This window comes from Varanus komodoensis, unplaced genomic scaffold (assembly GCF_004798865.1).
Source record: "Varanus komodoensis strain SLA01 unplaced genomic scaffold, ASM479886v1 scaffold11, whole genome shotgun sequence".
NCBI classification, from domain to species: domain Eukaryota; kingdom Metazoa; phylum Chordata; class Lepidosauria; order Squamata; family Varanidae; genus Varanus; species Varanus komodoensis.
In genome coordinates this window covers 7,022,149-7,042,924 of record NW_025335317.1, presented here as the reverse complement: position 1 = coordinate 7,042,924, position 20,776 = coordinate 7,022,149, and the positions used below count along the sequence as shown (strand labels likewise).

Genomic DNA, 20,776 nt, shown 5'->3' with positions numbered 1-20,776 from the left:
CAATGCACTACTGTGTTGTTTCCAATCTAAAGCACACCATTTGTGCAAGGTACCTCCTTGGGCCTTCTGGTTTAACCATATTCTCTGTCCATTCAATAAACATCCTTTTTAAAAAGGATGAGCCAAAACGCAACTAATGATGAAAAAGTCAAGCCGAACATGAAATGAAATCAATTAGATACAGTCTTTTAAAAATGTATGGACAGGTACAGGGATTGTTATTAATTGATTAAACCTTCATCGTTCTGCCCAGGGAGATCTCTTTGAACATTCTAACACACTCAAGGGCCTAGGGTTTGAATTTCTGCTACTGAAGCTCAAGGAAATTACAAACAAATTAATTAACCATCAGATTCCCAGCATGATAAAGGAACCAGCAAGGGATGTCAACCTGCTGCACTTGCTCTAGGCCAGAAAAAGTGCACACCACCTGTCAGGAAATTGCTTGGTAGGTAATATACGTCTCTTCCCAGGGAAGTTTGCTCTTAATTATTACCTGGAATTGCTTCACCAAAAGAGTCAGGCATGGACAGGGCAGAAAACTACATTCAAAAGTCAGAGGAATAATCTCCTTAGACAAAGCGGAGGTGTTGACCTTGAAGCAACAATTATTGGGTTATTTCTCATTCTATCTTTTAGGCTATCTTTTTCATGTAAGTTCTCAAACCACCAATAGGTCTTCATCATTCCCAAGATGTAACAAAAGAATTCAAGCTTTTGACTAGCACAATTGCTTCCATCTCCACCAGGGCTGCTGGTGACTTATTTCTGAACTGGTAATGCTACTAGTCTGAAACTCCACTTCTTTCCCTGAACTTATACAGGACTCACAAAGCATGTGCAGAATTTTTTTATTTCCCCACAAAGAAACATCAACCATTCTCTACCCATCAACAGGCAGGAAGGACCGGCTTTCATGGATGGCCCTGACTCACAGAAAAAAAATGAGATCCACCTCTAGAACAGTTTCTGTGTAAAAATCATGACCATTGTTATGTGCCCTCAAGTTGTCTCTGACTTATGGAAATGCTATGAATGAAAGTCCTCTAAGGTGTCCTATCCAAGGCAGCCCTGCTCAGCTCTTGCAAATTCAAAGCAGCGGCTTTCTCTAGGGAGTCAATCTGAACTGCAAAAAAGAGCCCATGCTATAGGATGACTTAATTTAGGTATACTTTCAGGGCAATGCATACCAACCAAAACAAGGGAAACATAGATTTAAAATGCCAGGGAGCATCTGCCCTGTGGTTTTGTGCAGTTTGTTTGCTTTTCTTTGGAAGCCATTTAGCCTCCTGCAAATGAAAACACTTTACAAAAAGAACAAATTATTTCAGCCACATGGAAAAAGGGCAGGATTGGATCTGAGGCAGGCCAAAGCAAAATATACCTGCATAGTCCTAGCAATATGAAGTACCCTGATCATGTGCAGGGTACTTTCCATCACTGAATAATCATAACCAGCCGCCATATGCTTGGGACTCAGCGGGTGGGCTTCTTTCAAGATGGAGGAGAATAGGATGCCATCCAGGCAGCTGGTATCCCCTGCTTTTTATTTTAGAAATTCAGTGAAAAATTGCTGCTGAAGTAGACCCACCAAGTGGAGGAACTAAGCAAGCAACCCATGGAGAGCCAAATGAGCTGCGAAGCTGTGGGGAAACAGGCCTTCTCTGTGATCTTGGCTTACCTAGCTGCATTTCATGGACAAGAGAACCTGATCCCCCTCATTGGCCAGTACAGAATTGAGCAGAAGGTTAGGGTCAGAGACGAAAAACGAATTAATTGGTGATGCACTGGGCACTCATTTCAATGCATTCCCCTGCCATGACTTTTGCCTCCACCGTACCCACTCGCCTGCTTCACCACCTCTGGAAAGCACTCTGTGGGGTGTCCAGCGTTGCTCAATGGAAAAGTCGCATACAGCAAATGTCGGGAGTCGGAGAGCCGCAAGCAGGCACCTGGGGGTGGCATCAGCAGGCGGCAAAGGGCAGGCATGCCGTGGGTGGCAAGTGGCAGGGGGGTGCCGGTACCCATGGGCGGCTGCAGCAGCAAGCAGAGAAATAAACTGAAAGAGCTGCATGTGGCCCCTGAGCCGCAGTTTGGCCACCTCTGCGCTATATGAACGTTGGAGCTGATCTTGGGTTCAGACGCTTCCCAGCCCTCTGTTAATTTGGGTAAACAAGTCCCACAGCGATGATCAGAGATGCATTAAGCTGATCTTGAGATTATTAATCACACATCCATGTACCTGTATGTGCATGCATCTGTTTAGAGTTCCTGTTCCACATCACTAAATTATACATTGAATACAAGCAGCTAAGTCACTGGGGTTCCAAAATCAGGTTGAATTTCTTGAAATCATTGAGACATGAGACTCAGTTAAATCACTGATGAAAATTGCATTTTGTATTTGTATGTCAGAGGTTTCCCAAACCAAGTCCGTACTAGTTAATTGATATAAATCTTATAAAATGCCGAAGCTATCTGCATAGAATTGTCAGTTCCATTTAGCAGGTAGTCCAAACCATTTTGCTGCAGCAGCCATTGCCTGGACACATTCTGCAAAGCATAGCCATGGCTTCTATGGTCTCCCATCAGCTGAATGACAACCTGACAGTAAAATAGCAAGAACCAGATCACCAATCATCACACCTGTCATCTTGTCCCGTTTCCCAGTGGCTAACAAGGTTCAGATGCTGGATGAAGGGGTCGGCAAACGGATCCAGATGCTTTTGAGGTCAGAGATGCCTCCTGTGCAATTTAAACTTCTCGGAACACTGCGGATGCTGATGGATGGCCAAGGTGAGAGAATGCCAGGAACTGTCAAGCTAGTCCATCTTTTAAGATTTATTGGCAAACGTCACAAGAAAAGGAATAACTGTATTCTAATAGGGCAGGTGCAGAGAAGCAAAAATCAGGGGCTGGAGCGGCTCCCCTGTGAGCAGCAGCGACAAAAGCTGGAACTGTTCAGCTTAGAAAAAAGGCAAGTAAGGGTAGACATGCTGGAGGTCTTTAAAATAATGCACAGTGTGGAGAAAGTAGAATGGAGACATTTTTTCTCCCTCTCCCATAATAACCAAACTCGGGGTCATCCCATTAAGCTGATTGGTGGGAGGTTTGGGACAGATAAAAGGAAGGACTTCTTCACACAGAAAATAGTTAAACTATGGGATTTGCTGGCACGCGAAGTGGTGGGGGCTGCCATTAGGGATGACTTTGGACAGATTCAAGGAGGCCATCTGTGGCTACTGGCCTTGCTGGCCATGTGCTAGCCCCTTCACCAGAGGTGGCCTGCCTGCATGCCCCAGTTGCTGAGGGGCTTGGGCGGGAGGAGGTCTTGCACCCACCCTGTGGGTAGCTGGTTTGCCACCTTGTGTATGGAGAGCTCAACTAGAGGGTCTGATCCAGCACGGCTTTTCTTATCTTCTTATATTTTTGCCCATGTGAATGGCTCAGGTTTGGCACATCTTACCAACACCATAGGAGCCTTTTGGGCTTTCACCAGCAATGGAAGGCAGTGTTCTCTCCTTCACAGAGGGCACAGTTAAAGCATGGCTTTTGCCGTCACCAGAAGTAGTGGTGGATAGATTTAAAGGGACAAATTCGTGGGAGAGAAAGCTATCCAGAACTATTTGCGTTGCTGGCACTGCGTTACCTCCTATACCAGAGGCAACAGGCCTGCATGCACCCGCTCCTGGGGAACTTGGACAGGAGGGAACGGCTTGCTGCCCGCTTGAGGGCCCCCCGGGCAGGAGGTTGCCACACGTGAACATGTGCTAGCCTGGGGGACCCTTCACCGAACTCAGCACGGCTTTTCATATGTTCTTAAAATCAGTGGCATGAAATGCTGTGGTTGATCTTCCAAGGATCAGGAGGTCTGGGTCAGCAGTGTGGCACCGGAATAGGCAAAGAAGCTGGGAAGTGAGCATCGGACGGTAGAATCTTGCTCGTGTCCACACAAAGATGCAGGCCAGCCCTGAAATTGTAGTGTCGGACCAGGCCAAGTTGGACCCTTCTCTGAAGCTTACAAAGGACAGCAGAATGCAGTTCGTCCCCTGTCACACTTCCTCAGCCCAATTTCAATTCGCAGTCACCGTTCACAAGCTAACCAGGAAGTGATCCTTGGTGTGAGAATAGGGGCATTGTTGGTCCTAATTTGCACCTGTGAAATCTGTAGGATACTCTGAATGAATATTTTCATTTATATACTCCACTATCTGCTAAAAGGCATCACAAATGTCTGACTTCTTATAATTGCCACAAGGAGAAAACTAACATCAAAGGAGTAGGTTGACACAAGAACAGAAATAATACACCACCCCTTGTGCATCCCAACACCTCCTAAAGATAAACTACTTTTCTTTTAACTAAACATTTGCTTCCCCAACTTCATAATCCAGCTCTGGACTCCAGCCCATCAACATTAACTACTTTTGGAATTCAATGCCACATTAAGCTCTCCTACCTCACATAAAGCAAGGAAAAAACCCCAACTTGCTCTCAAGATTTATCCTTCCGTGGCAGTAAGCACAGAGCTTCCCACCTTAATAGCCATCTGTTCTATTTACCCGTGAGCCAACATTGACCTTAATTAACTCCGCACAATACCCTCCCATGAACATGTGTCTTCTAATAAGTCCCTGCTAAATTAGTTGATTGCATTATCTAATGTAAATTCATTACCGTGACAATCGCCGTGTGTGTTGATGCCTGCAGAATTTAGAAACATAGGTTCCTTTTCTTAATTATACAAAGCTGAACCCTCCGTGGAAGTAGCTAACTGAACAGCAGTCTAAGAGAGAAATTCTTTCCTGTCTGCCTGCTGCTAGAAGGGAGCTAGTCTTCCCAAGTGCATAGGCATTAATGGCATGCCACTGTGGCCTCCCAGCGTTGTCTGGGAAGCCCTGGGTTGTTTCAGATGCCAGCTCCAAGCTCCTGCAGCCTCAGTGCTGGACTTCCAGAGGCCAGGTCCCTGCCCTGGAGCAGCAGGAGCCATGCTGGCCTTCTCTCCAAGGCTGTAGCTGGGCCTTGGGGAAGGCAAAAAGAGGTGTGTCAGGGATTCAGGTTCAAGTTTCACCCTCCTTCTCCTGGACACTTTATCAGGACGGCTGAAAACGGCTCTCAAGAGGAAATTTGGGTACAAAATGTGGCAGTGGCAGAGTGCAACATGGACCTGGGCGGGGGGGGGGGTGTCGTAATGGAGCAACCCTATCATGGGTGGAGTTGGGGGATTAATCAGCTCCCCATATCCAAGGAGGAAGACAGATCTTTGAGCAGAAATGCCAGGTGGGAGGTGCAATGAGGCAGAGATGACCTCCACCATTCTGCACTGGATGTTTGTAAGCACTTGTGTTCAAGAACTGGGGCCTGAATTCCTCTTGGGAAACATCACTGCAAGAACCCAAATTCCATGTGCCCACCATAAAACTACAATTTCAACTCTAGTCACGCCTTCCTCATACTGGTGCCTTTTCATGGTAGCGTGTTTCTCATTTGATGGCTGCAGTATTTGAGTGACAACCCATATGTATGAATGGGCGATTGGATAGCAATGCTGCAGACAGGATATGCTCATGGGCTCAAAGGCAATGCTTTCCAGTAGAAACAGCTTCTGTGTTCGGATGCAAACAGTTTGGGACTTGTTCACACATGCACTCTGTCAAAGACAATGCTTCCCAATGAAGGCAACTTAAACATCCATTTGCAAGTCATGAAATCAGGAGCTATCCAGTGATGCATGTGAATGCATAAGCTGGCCTTTCTCCAGACCTCTGTAAAAATCATAAAAATCACCCAGTGAGCTGCTGTGATGTTTATAGGGCATTATGCCGTTTTTTCGATCCCTGGCAAAACATCCTCTAATTGTCTCTCTCTCCTGCACCAGTGTACACCCCCCAGGAAATGCCACTCAGAAATGAGGTCCCATTGATGCTAATAGAGGCTTTTACAAAGTCTAAATGCACCCAGGGAGGGAGAGAAAGGGAAAGAGTTTGTCTCTGGTTCCCCTGCCTGAAGCAAAGGAAGAAGCTGGCAGGATGGGGAGGAACCATGATAGAATTGCTGGCCAGGAGCTCCCCACCACCTTCTCCATCTTTCTTTCCTGAGCATACTGCTTTCCTTGGCTGAAAAACATAACCTTTGTGATGATCCAAAAGCTCTGTCCACAGTATTTTCACTGTAAAGACCCACCCACATACACCAACCTGTTTGTGCCCTTTGGCAGTTTGAAAACTCTCCTGGGCACCCCCACAAAAAGTTTGCCATGGGGGTGTGACAGAGGACACCTCACTTGCCAAAAGCCTCAGTGTGAAACAGGGGTGGGGTATATCTCCCAGTGCACCAAGTCATCCCTCGAGTCCCAGTTTGTAGCATTCTCCGAGCCTCTTTTGCAGCAATCTCAGTTACTAAGAAATTGTGTTCCTTGTTCTAAATTAGGGCTTACATTTAAATCACTGGCATTTCAGAGGGAGGGCACCTTGGTCAGTACTAAGCGAGTTGGCTGCTAGTGCCTGGGCACCCATGGACACGTGTGTGTGATTTCTGGTGTATGTAGACCAGTTCTTGATGATGCCGGCACCAAGCAGCTGGTACAAGAACATGTCTGGGAAGAAGTCCCATGTATGTAGGTATAACTGAGAAGGGAGTCTAGGATATGCCCAAGCTTCACTACGCTGCAGTCATTAATTAAAACGAAGGGGGAGAGCTGCCAGCTGCTGCCAGGCGGCCATCTACAAAATGTTTCAATCTTTGTCTTTCAGCTGATGCGGCGCAGGAACTGGGCCAAGAGCACTTGCTGCTGAGCAGGCTGGTGCACTGGTGTGATTCAAAAGACCATGCCGGCGTCTGCGGAGAAGCAAACCGACTCTTGGCATCGCTCATACGCCACAGTCGCTCTGAAGTACGCAATGCGCTGGTTTTGATTAGTTCTCGGGAACTGACGTTCGCCTTCAGTGGTCTGCTGTGAATTATTTGGATGGGACCTTTCTGAGTGTATCTGCTCACAACACGGGTTCCTCGCAGGAGGCAAAAAGGAGGGGTACAAATGCAATGTAATAACAACAGTATATTTTCCTGCTTGCAATAGCCTCACTCTCTTGGGAAAATCAGCAGCTCCTACCTTCAGCAATTAGTTTTGCTGGAAAGCAACTGGGAGGAAGGGACGCAGACTAGACCTGAGTTGCCACGCCCAGAGTGGACTGCCAGGAAGGTTTGTGGCTGCATCCACAGCTTCTTCCCTGCACATACTGTTTCTTCAGAGTTGGTACCTGAGCAATGGCCATAGTAGTGGAATAAGAACCAGCTCACATTTGTCCATCAGATTTCGCCTGAGCTCCTCTGTTTGCAAAAACTGTCTCCCAAAAACTGTCTCCCAAAACCCACATGCAAAAAAGCTGATGACTCATCATGTCCCTTTGATCACCACAATGTCAAGGGGTGCATAAAGGTCGCTGTCCCACCTCTGGGTTACAGGGACAAAAGATGTCACTTACCAACATTTGTGTTTCTTCCATCAAGCAGACATTGGTGTGATAGCCACGTGAATTCCTGGGCCATGTTTTCCCATCTGCTGGTCACAATCACAGCATTTAGTGAAGTGGAATTTTTGTTGGGTGTCCACAGATTACAGATTTTGAGACAGAAAAAAAGGAAATTCATAAAAATTAGTAATGGGTAGTCCAAAACAGCCATTAAAAGGCACCTGAATCATCTTTGATTACCTGCTATTCCTTTAATTATTTCTTTATTTACTTACAGTACTGTTTACTCTGCTCTTTAACTAAAAGGGGGCTGCAGAGGAACTTGCAAAGTTTACCATCCAAAAGACATGGCACAAAAAGAGGCAGAAGGGAGGCAGAAGAGAAAAAAGCAAACTGAAACACCAGTTCTTCATTTTGAAGCATTTACAGGCATTTTTTTTCTGTCAGAGGAGGGTGCAAATGTTTCCTGCAGCTGTTGCTTCTCCGACTGATGGGTGGTAGGTAGGCTGGTCTCCTTGTCCTGGCAGTCTTCCTGAGAGGCAGGGGTTAGCTCGCCAGGGAGCCATGGTCTCCGGCCACGGGTGAGGTCAGAATCTTCCATTCCAGGTTGCAATTGGTTGGAGCATGCCTTCTACTCTAACTGATGGTGGATTTGGTTGAGCACCTGCTATATACTTCACTGACATAATTTATGACAGCTAAATTGATTTCTATTTTTCACTCAGTGAGTTCCAAAAAAGGAAGAAGTTAAGCTGCTCTCCCTTTTTTCACAAGGCAGTTCACTCAATATTTCATTCTAACGTGTTTAAAAAGTCGCAATAGCTGGCCTCCTCAATAAAAGGAAGTTATTCCAAGAATAAACTAAGACAGGTTTGATGCGTGGTTTGCTTAATACTGATCCTCTTTCGGGACATAGGCATGCAGAACAAAGAAACGGAAACATACTCTGAGAAGAAACACTTAAGCCCCCAGGAAACCAGAAAATACAGGGACATGGGGGGAGATAGGGTTTTCATAGTTTTTAACAGCCCTTACTTTTACACTGATAGCAGCTTGATAAGGAGACTTCAGCAGCAACTTCCTGATTGCAGAATCTTCACTTGCTGGCTTGTATAGGCCAAACTTCTGGTCCAGAGTAGTCAGCCTGGATTTTTTTTTTAAGTGGACAATTCTGGGTGGGCAGCCAGCTCTCCATGTGGAAGGGGGGACTCTTACAGAATGCACTATAGGAGGCAAGAAGGTTCCTACTCCATCCTCGGCCATGGTGGACAGACACCACTTCCCTGTCTGGTCTTCAGAGTGGGTGATAATTTGTACAAAGCAAGCACACTGGAAACGTAAGGGAGATATTTTGGGACAATCAGTTTAAGTAAACCTTTCAGGGTATTCAGGCAAACTACAGAACTCTTGGAGCAGTGGCTTCCCTCTCCAGTGGCACAGACATTTGGGGCAGGGAGGTGCCAGGCTGATGATCTTCCCTGTTCTGAGACAGCCGTTCCATTCCCAAGCTGCCCAGATGGGGTCTAGAATGCCACTGTTACCCATAACTGCCTTTGTTGTTCAGTGTGAGCTGTTTTAAGAAATCTGATCCTCCCCCCTCTGTTCTGTCAACAGAAAGTCATCAGAGCTGTTCATGAGGCCCAGGCAGTGAAGTACTTGGCATCCATGGCAACCAGCGAGCACGTCATAATGCAGAATGAAGCACTGATCGCATTGGCTATCTCTTCTGCAATCAATTTAGGTATTCAAGCCCTTCTGCGACACTGTTCCTTAAGTGGGCATCCCATAGAATGTGGGGCATTTCAAATGGACTGTTTGCACAGACCTTTATCGGTCAAGCTATCCATTTTATACTCCAACCCCATCATCATGTCTTGAGTAGGCTGATGCTTTCCCACAGACCTGGGGCCAAGGTCGGCAAGCAAAGGTACGGGCTGAGCTGGCAAGACCAAGCCAAGAGTCTGAAGACAAATCCCTCTGAGAAGTTACCTCTGGGATGGTTAATGAGCAACAAAGTGCATGGAATTATGCATGGTGTGAGAGGAGAGGCAATTTTCTCCCTCTCCCATAATAGTAGAACCCGGGATCAACCCATGAAGCTGATGGCTGAGAGATTCAGGGCAGAGGAAAGAAATACATCTTCATACAGCATATAGTGAAACTATGGAATTCGCTTGCTCTAAATGTTGCAATGGCCACCATTCTGGAGGGCTTTGAAAAGGGATTGGAAGGATGTGTGGGGAGAAGACTTGATGTCTACTGGTCATGGGTGCTCTATGTAGTTTGCAGTATTGGAGTCAGGATGCGTACGCACATGCATCTAAGGTGGTGCTATTGCACCCATGCCCTTTCCACCAGTAGCAGGTTCGCCATTATGTGAACTGAAAGCTGGATTAACTTTCTGGCTGCTTTTATGTCCAGCAAAACTAACAGAGAAATAGTGGAGCTGCGCTACTGTGTCCAAGCTGTTTACAGACCAAGATGCGCTTTGTTTCACAGACAAATGATATTGAAGGGAAGAGGAAGTATCTACTGAAACTGAGAAAGGCAGAAATAAATTACTTTCAGAAAGGGGTGGTCCCGCTGGAGTTCATGCACTCTCATTAGTCCTAATAGCTCTAGACATTTTTTTGGTGTGAAAATTCTCCAAAAAACCAGCCTGTACTAAGGTAGAAGTCTTATGCCAGCTTAGGGTTGGAGTTTTGTGTCTGCATGTGGGGGGAATAAAATCCACCTGCAAGCATCTACAGCCCTAGAAATGTCTTACATGCCTTTAAACATTTCCTCTCCTTTGCAGAAATCATCAAAGAGGCCTTTAAAGAGGCAAGGCTAGTTCAGAACATACACAAACTTCTCCAGGATGAGAACACTGGTCCAGAGGTGAAATATAATGCAATAGGCTTGTTGTGCAGTCTCTTAAATTCAGGTAATTTAAGTCAAATGGATGCATGAATCAGAATGTGCTACTGTATAAGGTGAAGGAAATGTGCACAGTTGAGCAAGTCAGGAAGCAAACTAAATCTTTTCCCAGATGTCTTTCAATAGCCACCAACTCTGCACAGTGAATAAAGATCATGTTTACTTTATTCACACATGGTACCTTTCAGTTGTCTTGGACTGCAACCCCATCTCTGGGCCAACATCACCAGTGGCTGGTTGTAGTCTGATTTCTGGTGAACATTATTACCATTTCCATTATTACAATTACTGTTATGTTACATGTATACCCACTTTGCTTTACCAAAGATGTTATCCAGCCAGAAGTAGCACCATCCAATCAGTGCTTGGCATGGCCTCCCAGAAATGGGCTGGGAAGCTCAAATGGGTCTTCTGTAATTCAAAACAGAAGAGCTAACCAGGACTCAAACAAAATGTCCACAGGTAATTAGAAGGGAACTTGGAGGTCATCTAAGCCACCCCCCTGCTCAATGTATCCCTGACAGATGACCCTCCAGTCTTTGCCTCAATGCATCCAGTGAAGCAGAACTCACTGCTTCCTGAAGCCATGTTACTTTCTCCAACCTCTTTTAGTGTTAAGAAGTTTGCCATACTGTTAAAACGTTAAAGAGGCAACTCCTTTTGGACTGTAGAGACCTATTCATTCATACTTTGAAAAGCCTCATTCATATCACAGAAATGAGTAATTCAAGAATGGCCTGAATGACGATCGGCACTTTCTGATAACTTTCAAAGAGGTTGAGTGGGGCACATTAACGACATCACACCCACATCACATACAGAGATCAGAATATTCCTGTTTTGTCAGTGGGTCTTTAACATTTTTTACTGCGTATCTACACCTTTTGCTGCCCAAACTAACTCGGGCTTGAGTTTTGAAATGTGGCTCAACCCAGTAAGACACTAGACCAGAAGGGGAAATGAGCTAAAGGTGCATGGAAAATAAGCATGCCCAAGAAACAAGCTCTGGCACAAGAGGTTATTGGAATGGCTGATGCAAAGGAAGAGGAGCTTGGAATGGCAGCTGCCCAGGACCCATCTGAGTAAGAAGACAGCAGAGGTGGAACCTTCTTTCCTTCTCAAGCCAAACAAAATACAATCCCTAGTTCAGGACACCTACACCAAACTTTTATCACAGTAGCGTGTCACCTGAGTAATCCCATGTCACAGGCCGCTGCTGCTTTCCAATTCTGTCTTGTTGTCCCTCTCCTTTTATTCCAGAGTTTTCATGCATGTTGCCAGTTCCCCATATTTGCACCACTGTATTAGAGCCCTCATTACTCCATCAACAAAGAATCCCTAGACTAGATAGACCCTTTCGCTTCTTGACTTAGCATTTACTGTGACAGGCTGTCCCTCTTAAAAAATATTTTATCCCTTTCAGATGAACTAAGACAAGAAGCTGAGGAGGACAAGATGAAAGAGACCCTTGAGAAACTCTGCGGCCACACCAACAGTAACGTGGCCAAGCAGGCATTGATGGCATCTCAGATACTGAACAAAGGGCAGTAAGTCATGATATCCACGTGCATCCCCACCATCACTTTCTCCACAAAATGGATCACTGCAATTAAAGTCCTGCCTGGCTAACACGCTGCACTTCGGAGTTGATCGCCTCCATCCAAACATCCGACTGTTGCTGGAGTTCATCTTTACATAGTTGACTCATGTGCTGTGTGCATGCCCTCCCATGGGTGCTTTCCCTTAGGATGAATGTTTCAGGCTCTTTCCATCCGCATGCCTGTTTCACACACACTTGTTCAAGTCTCTGTTCCATCAAACTGTGAATATTAAAAACCATGGAGCCACATGGACATGCTATTTTGTGTTTCCCCAAGAACATGAGAACTACATTTCGATCCATGTTCTACTCAGGAAAGTATCATCAGGTTGGTTCATGGAAAACTGCAGGCAGAATGAAATCCTTGAGAATCCCTGTCTCCATCACTTTGGAACCTGCAGCACAAACAATGCTGGCAGTATTGTGCATGAGTGAAACACGCACACACGCACACACCCTCTGCTCCATGGGCATTCCTGCCCGAATGCTCTATACCTCAAGGCAAAACTACTCTGGGGCAGGAAATAGGAGCATGGCTACCCAAGGACACATCACAGTGGCTCTCTTTCATCGTGCAGACTTGCTACACACGAGCCAGAAATGTTGGCCACTATCAAGTGCACTTAGATCCAGGAGGTACACAAATTGTACAGGCAACTGGCCGTTCAAATCCAGGCTGAATCAATTTGACTTTTTTGATAGCATGTCTTAGGTTTCCACCCTTCTACCACTCATTTGTTCCTCAGGTACTTTCATACCTTGAATACCCCTTTCTCTTTAGCCGGAATGTAACAGCCTTCCCATTATAGCATCTTTTCTAGTCTGCAACCTCAGGATCCCAAAACACAAAACTGCTTGTGATCGCCGCATCATCCTGATGGGGTAGGTTGGTGCCTTCTTAGCTCACTCGTCTCTCGGCAACTCTTGCTTGAAGCCCTTTTCTCTTCTTCTCCATTCACTGCCCAGGGTGGTGATGTCCAATTCTTAAAAACAGAGCTAGGCTAGCAAAGGTCTTAGGCAGAACCTCGTGGACTGGAGCAGAGCTTGCCGTAAATTGGAAGTCTGCTGAATTGCAGCATGGCACTAACAGCACTGATCAAATGGTGTGTCTTGTAATAGGATGACTACATGGAAGGGTGCTGAACATCTGAACACCCCATGAAATTGCCCAGTAGATTGTTGAACTATATGCTGTGGATACAAGGTTGGATGCAGGGTTTGTTTTCTGTTGACAGGACTCTGCTCATACAAAATGTCTGAGTTTTGGGGTCCCCTCCCTCACACCATCCGGTGGGCTCTCCTGCTCCTCTGTGTGCCATTTTCAGGAGCTGAAGGAGGTCCCTTAGAGAGGAGGCAGCAAAGAAGTTGGCTTCCGCCAGGCCAGGTGCACTAGTTAGACATGGAGCCAATTTACAGGATGCAAGAACAGGGCTTGACAAATATGGGGCAAAGGACAGCTTCTGGAAGACATGTTGTGTGATTTTGCAGAAGACAGGTAGGTAGTTGTGAAGATGCTTGGAGGGTCTGCAAAGAAGCACAATTTAAATAGCTATACATACCTCATGTTTACATGGCATATACTAACTTCATTTTGTAGACTTCCATACTGTTTCCTTTGCTGCCACACTTGAGGATAATTATCCTTTTCATCAAAGGGCGAAAGCCATCAAAAACAATTCACTTCGTTTATGGGCTAAGTGATCTTTTCTTTAAAAAATGCTATAAAACAGGATTGCTTATTTTTCAGGTGCATTAAGGAAACTCTATCAAAAGAGCAGCATTTTCATGGGTTTGCCTACAAATGACCTAGAGTAAGGGTTCAGTACAGGTTGTTGTTTAACCATGGTTGTTGTGACATACAAACCCTGCACTCTGTTGAACTACGGGTTGTCAACGAGCAAAGAACACACGGTTTGTTGTTGTGTTGTAAAATATGGTTTGTGGTCAACAACCCATAGTTCGAGTGTGGTGCTCACACAGAACTCCACCCAACATAAAGGCTTACAGAAACCTAAAATAGCAACCTTCTGAATGACTGCATTGATTGATTGGCTGCTCTGGGCTTGCCTTCTTCCCATTAGGTGGCATGCTCAGAATGGTGACTCTGGAATTAACATAAATGGCAAATTTATGAGACGGATCCATTCAGAAACAAAAGCCACAGCCTTGAATTTACAAGGGCTGAGCAAGGCTGCCAAGTAGGGGCTACTTATTAAAGTCAGATGGCATGTAACCATTGCTAGAGACTTAAAAGGGTATAGAACCAGTGCCTCCTAGAAATTGTTGGGCTACAAGTCCAATCACTGCATGCTGAATGGGACTGATGGGAGTTGGAGTCCACCATACCCCTGCTTTAAAAAATGTTCTCTTTGACTTGAGTGAAGTACATATTATTTTGTTTGGGATACAGGAGTACATTATTTCATGAACTTCTACTGTCAGAAGTTCATGAAATAATATCACCAATGCAACCATCTTCAAGGAGACAGACTCAAGTGGAGCCCCTTCCACTTGTTCAACTATGATTTATTGCAACAACATCAGGAAGCACTTCCTGGGGATCAGGCACTGGTCTTGGCCTTTGAACAAGCACGAGGAAAGACTGGTCTTACTGGGGAGAGCTTTAGCCACACTGGTTGTGGACTGCTAAATACACATTTGTACTTTGTATTCATCTGCAGAAAAATTTGCTGTTGGTGGTTTAACACTTCCAAGCTCTTGCTACTGCCTTTTCCCAGACAGAGCTATGGAATTTATCCTTCAGAAGTCATCTCAGCATTATCATTTACAAGCCTCCCGCATTCTTTCTTGAACCTTCAGCCCATCAAACAGATTGCCATGAGGTCTGAAGTCCTGCAGAGTTTGTTGACGCAAGCTGTCCCTTGGTGAGAAAAGAGAGGGAGAGAAAGGAGTCCAGCAGAAGAAATAAATCAGTAACCAGGAAATGCTCTTAACAGCAAGTACGAGTTGTACCATTTTTTAAAGGCTGCGGTTTCAGTAAATCAATGTAGAATGGACAGCCTTCCCACCAGTCTTTAGGAGCACTATTTTTCTGAGCGGTAGAACAGAAGTTGAGACATATGCCTGGAAATCTGACCAGTGGTCCAAAGCTTCAGAAGCTCCTGCTCTAGAATGGGCTGCATCCCTCAGCCAAATTCCATGCAGCCTGTGGGCAAGGAGAGATAAACAAACAAAAGGGTGTGGGGGCACAGAGTAGAACCCCCCCCCGGTGCAGGCTGGCCTCATCTACTGCCAGCATGTGGCCCTGACAGATTGCCCTCAAAGGAATATGACCCCATCTGAGCAAATGGACCACTGTGTCAAGCCACTCTTGTTCATTACAGGGATTCCCACTGCAGGGGGTGTGGTCATCAGGGCTCCCAGGGCACCTCCAGAGACACCCGTAAAGTTCTCCACTCCCTGATCATCAAATAATAATGTTCTAATAAAATGTTGGACAAAATTAGGGCATCAGCTGTCCAGTGGGCAGGGAGAGGAAAGCAAGGTCCAGAGAGGAGAGAAACTGAGAGGCTAGAAAGAGAGATAAAGAAGAAAACTAGGAACCGGGGAAGGGAGAGAAAGAGGGAGGAAAGGAACTGCTGGAAGAGAGCAAAGTTAGAGGCTGGGAATGGAAAGAAAGATGGCATGGGGAAAGGTTTGGGCAGGGAAAAGAAGCGACACTTCCCATTTCCCCTTCTTCCCTCCATATAACGGCCATTACATGACCAGCCATATCCTCCATGGGAGCCATTTTGCAGTGGTGCCCACAACAGTGTCTCCCATTTCAGATATGCCCACACATCCAAAAAGGTTGAGGAACCCTGATCGCCAGTGCCTCTGGGGGTAGATCTACCCTCTGGCACATGCAGTCATGATCTTGTTGCTTTCACCTTGGCCCAAAATACCCAAATTACACAACCCATCACAAAGGGACTGTTCCCACCCCATGGAAAACTCCTCACATGTTACAGGAACCTTTGCTTGCAGCAAGAAATCGCTATGCGTTACAGTTCTGTTCTTAACGAGTTAGCTTTGTTAGTCCATGAAAAGCTCATAAAGCCTCAAGGTCATGTTTGTATTAAAACCAGCTTTATATAAAACAGCCCTGATAGTGTTTCCTGCAAAGAAATCTTCCACTCAAAACACAGTTTCACACAAAAATGATTTCGGCACGGTTGTTGAAGCTTATTCTAAACGTAGTAAAAAAATAAACAGTACAAAATTACACAAATACAGGTATTTTCCTGTCAGGCCGTGCAGGAGAGCCTCATGGTCCCTGAAAAAACAGGCAATATGAAAAGCGGTAGCAATACAGCCAAAGTTAAGCGGTTGCCATCCCATCAGCTCCCCACATCACCTGGGAGGCCATGGGTGGGTCCAGCACCTGTCATCTTGGAGTGGGGACAGAAAGACCCATGCCAGCTGCCCACCCCCAAGGCTGCAGTTGGGCCTTCAGTGGGGGCAAAGGGGGTCTGGCAGGGCAGGGAGGTCTGGGGCCAGAGAATTAAACCATGTTGAACTGGTGTCCCAATCTTCTTCCCCCCATACTCTCAGGCACTAAAATGCAGGCTGTCCTGTTTTGCACCTTGCACAGGGTAAGCTTGGAAGCTCATGAGCTTCTGCCACAAGAGCTCTTGGATCAAGCCCTTTGTGTCCCGCTGCTTTCCCAGAGGGACTTTAGAACCTCTCCCCTTGCTTTCAACTGATGCAAAGTACTTTGTTTTCAGGGCAGTCCTATGCGTGCCTACTCTGAAGTCAACACTAATAAGTTCAGTAAAGCTTTCTGTCAGATCTGCATGCATAGGATTGTGGCCTTTGGCTGCATCAAGCCCTTTCACAGGACCGAGTCCAAAGCAGGGTTATTCCAATGGGCCTTCAGGCCTATCACTGACTCCATTGTCCAGTGCTGTATTCTACCAAGGCATCTATGCAGAAGGACCAAAGAAAGGTCTGAAAATCAGAAGGCACATGGCATCCATTTCGGTGAAGCTGATTGCATGAAGGACAGGTCACATGGCCCAAGAGCCCAATACTCAACTCTACTCTTAAAAGAGAAACACAACAGTTTTCACTTGCATTTTTGAGCACACTTTGCAGCTGCCCTCTTCATTCGGTGCTCTCCAGATGTGTTGGACTACATCCCCCAACATCCCCCAGCTAGGGTTGCTGGGAGTTGTGGTCCTAGCACATCTAGACAGCATCAGGTTGTAAGAAGGCTGTTGAAAAGCAGAGCTGGACAGAAGGTCATCTTTTAAATGATCTGGACTTTAACTCGCAGGCACCTCCAGCAACACAGCCAACAGTGAGGAATGCTGGGAGCCATTCCCCTACCAAAGAAGGTGCCTGGAGTGAAAATGAATTGGCACCCAATTCGTCATCTTCTGAAAAGCGCCTTGCATTATTCAGATACTGCTGTATTGCTAAATGCATTCAATAATATCTGGTATTTCCTAAAAAGGCATTCTTCATGTATCTAGCAAAACAAGCAACTTTAGTTCAGCACATAAATGATTTCGGGAACAAGCACTCCGGCGAAAGAACACATTTGCTTCTTCATGAGTTTATAAATAAAACCATGTGACCAAAGTCTGAAAGGAAGAAAGGGTGTGAGAATCCAGCCTTAGCCTGATCCTACTAAACATACACATTACTATGTCTTCATAAAATCCATGTAGGCAAGGATTTTCCATACGATGCAAGTCCTCCAGAAAAAACTCCAGTGTTCTTTTCAGGTCTGTTGCACCTGAAATGGATGCACCAGATTTGGCCTGAGAGGAAGGAACTCCCTTCGGCATGGCTGAGACCTCCGTTAAGATTTGGGGTAACTTTCCAAGTCTCTCCCACCACCCAGGTGTACAAACATGGCTTCGCATTAAAAAAATTGTAGACTTCGATTTATCAGCATGCATGATGTTCCCCGAACAAGTTTTCAATATCAAAGGTGATTCCTAATTCTTCCCCCACCCCAACCCCGCTAAGATGCAATCATTTGGTATTACTGGACATTCTTCTAGGCAATGTCAACATTTGGAGTGTTATCATTCTGATCTAACTAAACAGGGCAGCTTTCCTTGGACAGCATTCGCCTTAGGATAATGTTTTTAGCATTTTCCATTGTGGCCCACTGAAGTTGGCACATCTTTGTACAGAAGGCTGAAGATAAAGATCTGATGTGTAGATCACATCCAGCTATACTTTTTAAGACGAATTATCATGGCTTCACGTGCTAGATGCGTCTAATCTTTCCTGGGTCTCAGGTTTCATTTCCTTTCTCTTTTAAACATCGGTCTGTCTTTTATCTTCAGAAGCGAAAGCCTGCCTTCACAGCTTCAATGTCAGAAATCAATGCCCTGGCCAGGTAAATCCCAGCTATCTAAACAAAGGAAAGAGAAAAAGCAACACATGAATAAGTATTATTGGGAAGAAAAAACGGTATGACTTGTGCTTGAGAAGGACTTGGGAGGTGCCACCATGAGAATCTGGACAATACGCCTGGCCTCTCCAGCCCTCTCTGCTGCTGGAAAGCACCTTTGAATGCTTCTCTCAAATGGAATCTGCCTCTTGGGCTGGGAGAGATTCTGCATTCCTGGGATGAAGCTATCAGCCGCTCAAAAAGCTTATTAATATGACCCACCCTACAGATGTTTGCCACTCCAAGTGCACAGGAGGAAAAGGGGGGTTAGATGTGGGTACGTGTTGTAGCTGGGCTGCTAGGAAACACTTTAGACTTGCAAATTGCCAATGACTTCCAAATTAACAGGTTACAATACTCACTGCTCAGCCAAGGGTTGTATTTATGCTGGCATTTGGCTCAACAGTCTTAGACCTTAGGGAGAACTGCATGACCCAAGAATGATTCGACGGACATGCTCAGTCAAGAATAAGCCAACCCCAGCCACTTGGGTGCTTCAGAATGATCTCCTTGTCTGCTCCATCCCCGAGTGACTGTGAGACTCAGCGGAGTCTCACAAAATCCTTTGGGCCCCTACTGCAGAGCACATAGAGACTTGACTTCAGCCTTGGCACTGCCTTCTGTCCACGTCTGGAGGTTTTCTGAACTCTGGCCTAGCTCAGGGGGTACAAAACTCTCCCATCAAAACTCTCCCATCATGAACTTCCACATGACAAAGAATGGTCAACACCAACCTTCTGGAACCTTGCATCCAACCTTGCATCCAAACCTGCATCCAACATATGCATCAACTTCAATTCCTATAATACCCAGGCCACATGGCCAAGGTGGGATTTGTAGTCCAATGCATCTGGAGGGTTCCAAGCTGGGGAGGTTGATCAGTACAGCTTGACAAACTAGATCTATCATGATGGTGACAAAGTTCAAGGACAGAATGGAAGAAGTCAAGGAGCACCCATACCCCAAAAATTCCAGGGGAAGCCACAAAGCTAGCATCAAATCTATCTTGGGTGACATTCAGGAAGAGCTTTAAAGAAAATTAAGTGGAGACCATTCATCAGCTGTTTTATACTGCTCTTCTTCTCTAAAATATGAGATCATTCTCAAAGCATGAGCTACCAGAAAGAGGAAGATATGCTCATAAGCCATTTAGAAATGAGGTGTATTCTCTGAATAGACCAGCTGCCACTCACCTGCAGTAACGAAATTGCGACAAAGACTCCTGCCACAATGTAAATATTCCGGGGCAACCAGGCTTCCAGGGCAGGGATACAGCCTTTGGTGAAGATGCGTTCATGCAAAAGAGACTGGGACTAGCAGAGGAGAGTGGAGAGGTGGGAAATTATTAGTCTCATATATTTCATGGTTGGGGTTCATCCCATTTCAGGAAAGTGATTCAAAAGACAAGAATGGGAATCCAGCTGCCACAGGCAGGGCTGCGCTACAGCAGTTTAAATTCTGCACCTAGAAAAGCCGAGCAAGTTGCAAGGTTTCTTCCTTTGCATATAATGTTGCCGTTCTCATTCTCCTGCTACATTCATTGGAATTATTTGACTTCTGCCCTGCTCCTTTGCAAAGACCCAAAAACAGCTTGCAGTGAACGAAAGAGAGACATATCCTTATCTGTCCAAGTTATGAAAGATGCTCAGCCCTGGGAAGCTGGAGGTTTTATGCAGCCACTTCTTTGGCTTCTAGATTTCAAAAGGCCTTATCCATACTCTTTAAACCATTTCTTCACAAATGTAACTGCTGGAAACTGGCTCTTGAAAAAGGGAAGGGAAGGGAGGGGATATCCTAAGTCTAAACAGGAAATCTGGACAAATGTATGTGCTACAGGGCTGGGCAACATCTGTCCCCAACCTTGCTGTGTTGTGCAGTAAGATAGGTAAGGGGCTTTTATTGGTGTTCAGTTGAATGTGGGTAGAGTCCATTGAGCAACTGAGAACTTTGCTCAACCAGGTGAGGAAGAAAGAGGGCCAGGTGAGTGGATGTACACAGCCCTGCACCCCCTACACTGTATATTGCCTGTTCAGGTGTATCAGCTGAATAGGACTCCAGGTATGCCGAAGTCTGAATTCCACACTTGTTACTATCTGGCCTGTTCTCCTGCACTCCTGTGGAATGACAACTTTCACACAGCCCTGATGGTAGGCTAGTTCACTTTATTGTGTCCTCAGTTCCCGAGAACACACACTGATGAGAGATGGCCATATAAGGATAGTGTGCAAAGGGAAGATCTGCATATGCAAATGAGCCACCACCAAACACACACCATAACTAAAACTTTTACATAGGCATTACAATTTTTTCAGCACCAACCAAAGGCTATTCCATCACAGCAATTCTTGCTGCTGATTGAAACAAAGCTTTGTT

The 20,776-nt window shown here is 45.7% G+C and overlaps 2 protein-coding genes across 4 annotated transcripts in view; one reads left to right on the top strand and one right to left on the bottom strand.

Moving 5' to 3' along the window:
* The window catches only part of LOC123018202 (rap1 GTPase-GDP dissociation stimulator 1-like), a 30,704-nt gene extending 18,762 nt beyond the window's left edge, over positions 1–11,942 (top strand). The window contains exons 9-13 of the mRNA XM_044420059.1: positions 2,671–2,796; positions 6,753–6,892; positions 9,087–9,213; positions 10,270–10,398; positions 11,815–11,942. Coding sequence (XP_044275994.1) covers positions 2,671–2,796; positions 6,753–6,892; positions 9,087–9,213; positions 10,270–10,398; positions 11,815–11,942 — 650 coding nt within the window. The remainder of the gene's footprint in view (positions 1–2,670; positions 2,797–6,752; positions 6,893–9,086; positions 9,214–10,269; positions 10,399–11,814) is intronic.
* A 4,116-nt stretch (positions 11,943–16,058) lies between these two features.
* The window catches only part of TSPAN14 (tetraspanin 14), a 46,344-nt gene continuing 41,626 nt past the window's right edge, over positions 16,059–20,776 (bottom strand). For all 3 annotated transcript variants that reach the window (XM_044420333.1, XM_044420334.1, XM_044420335.1), the window contains 2 exons: positions 19,597–19,716; positions 16,059–18,364 (listed from right to left, as the gene is read on the bottom strand). In XM_044420333.1, the coding sequence (XP_044276268.1) occupies positions 18,293–18,364; positions 19,597–19,716 (192 nt within the window). In that variant the 3' untranslated portion in view covers positions 16,059–18,292. The remainder of the gene's footprint in view (positions 18,365–19,596; positions 19,717–20,776) is intronic.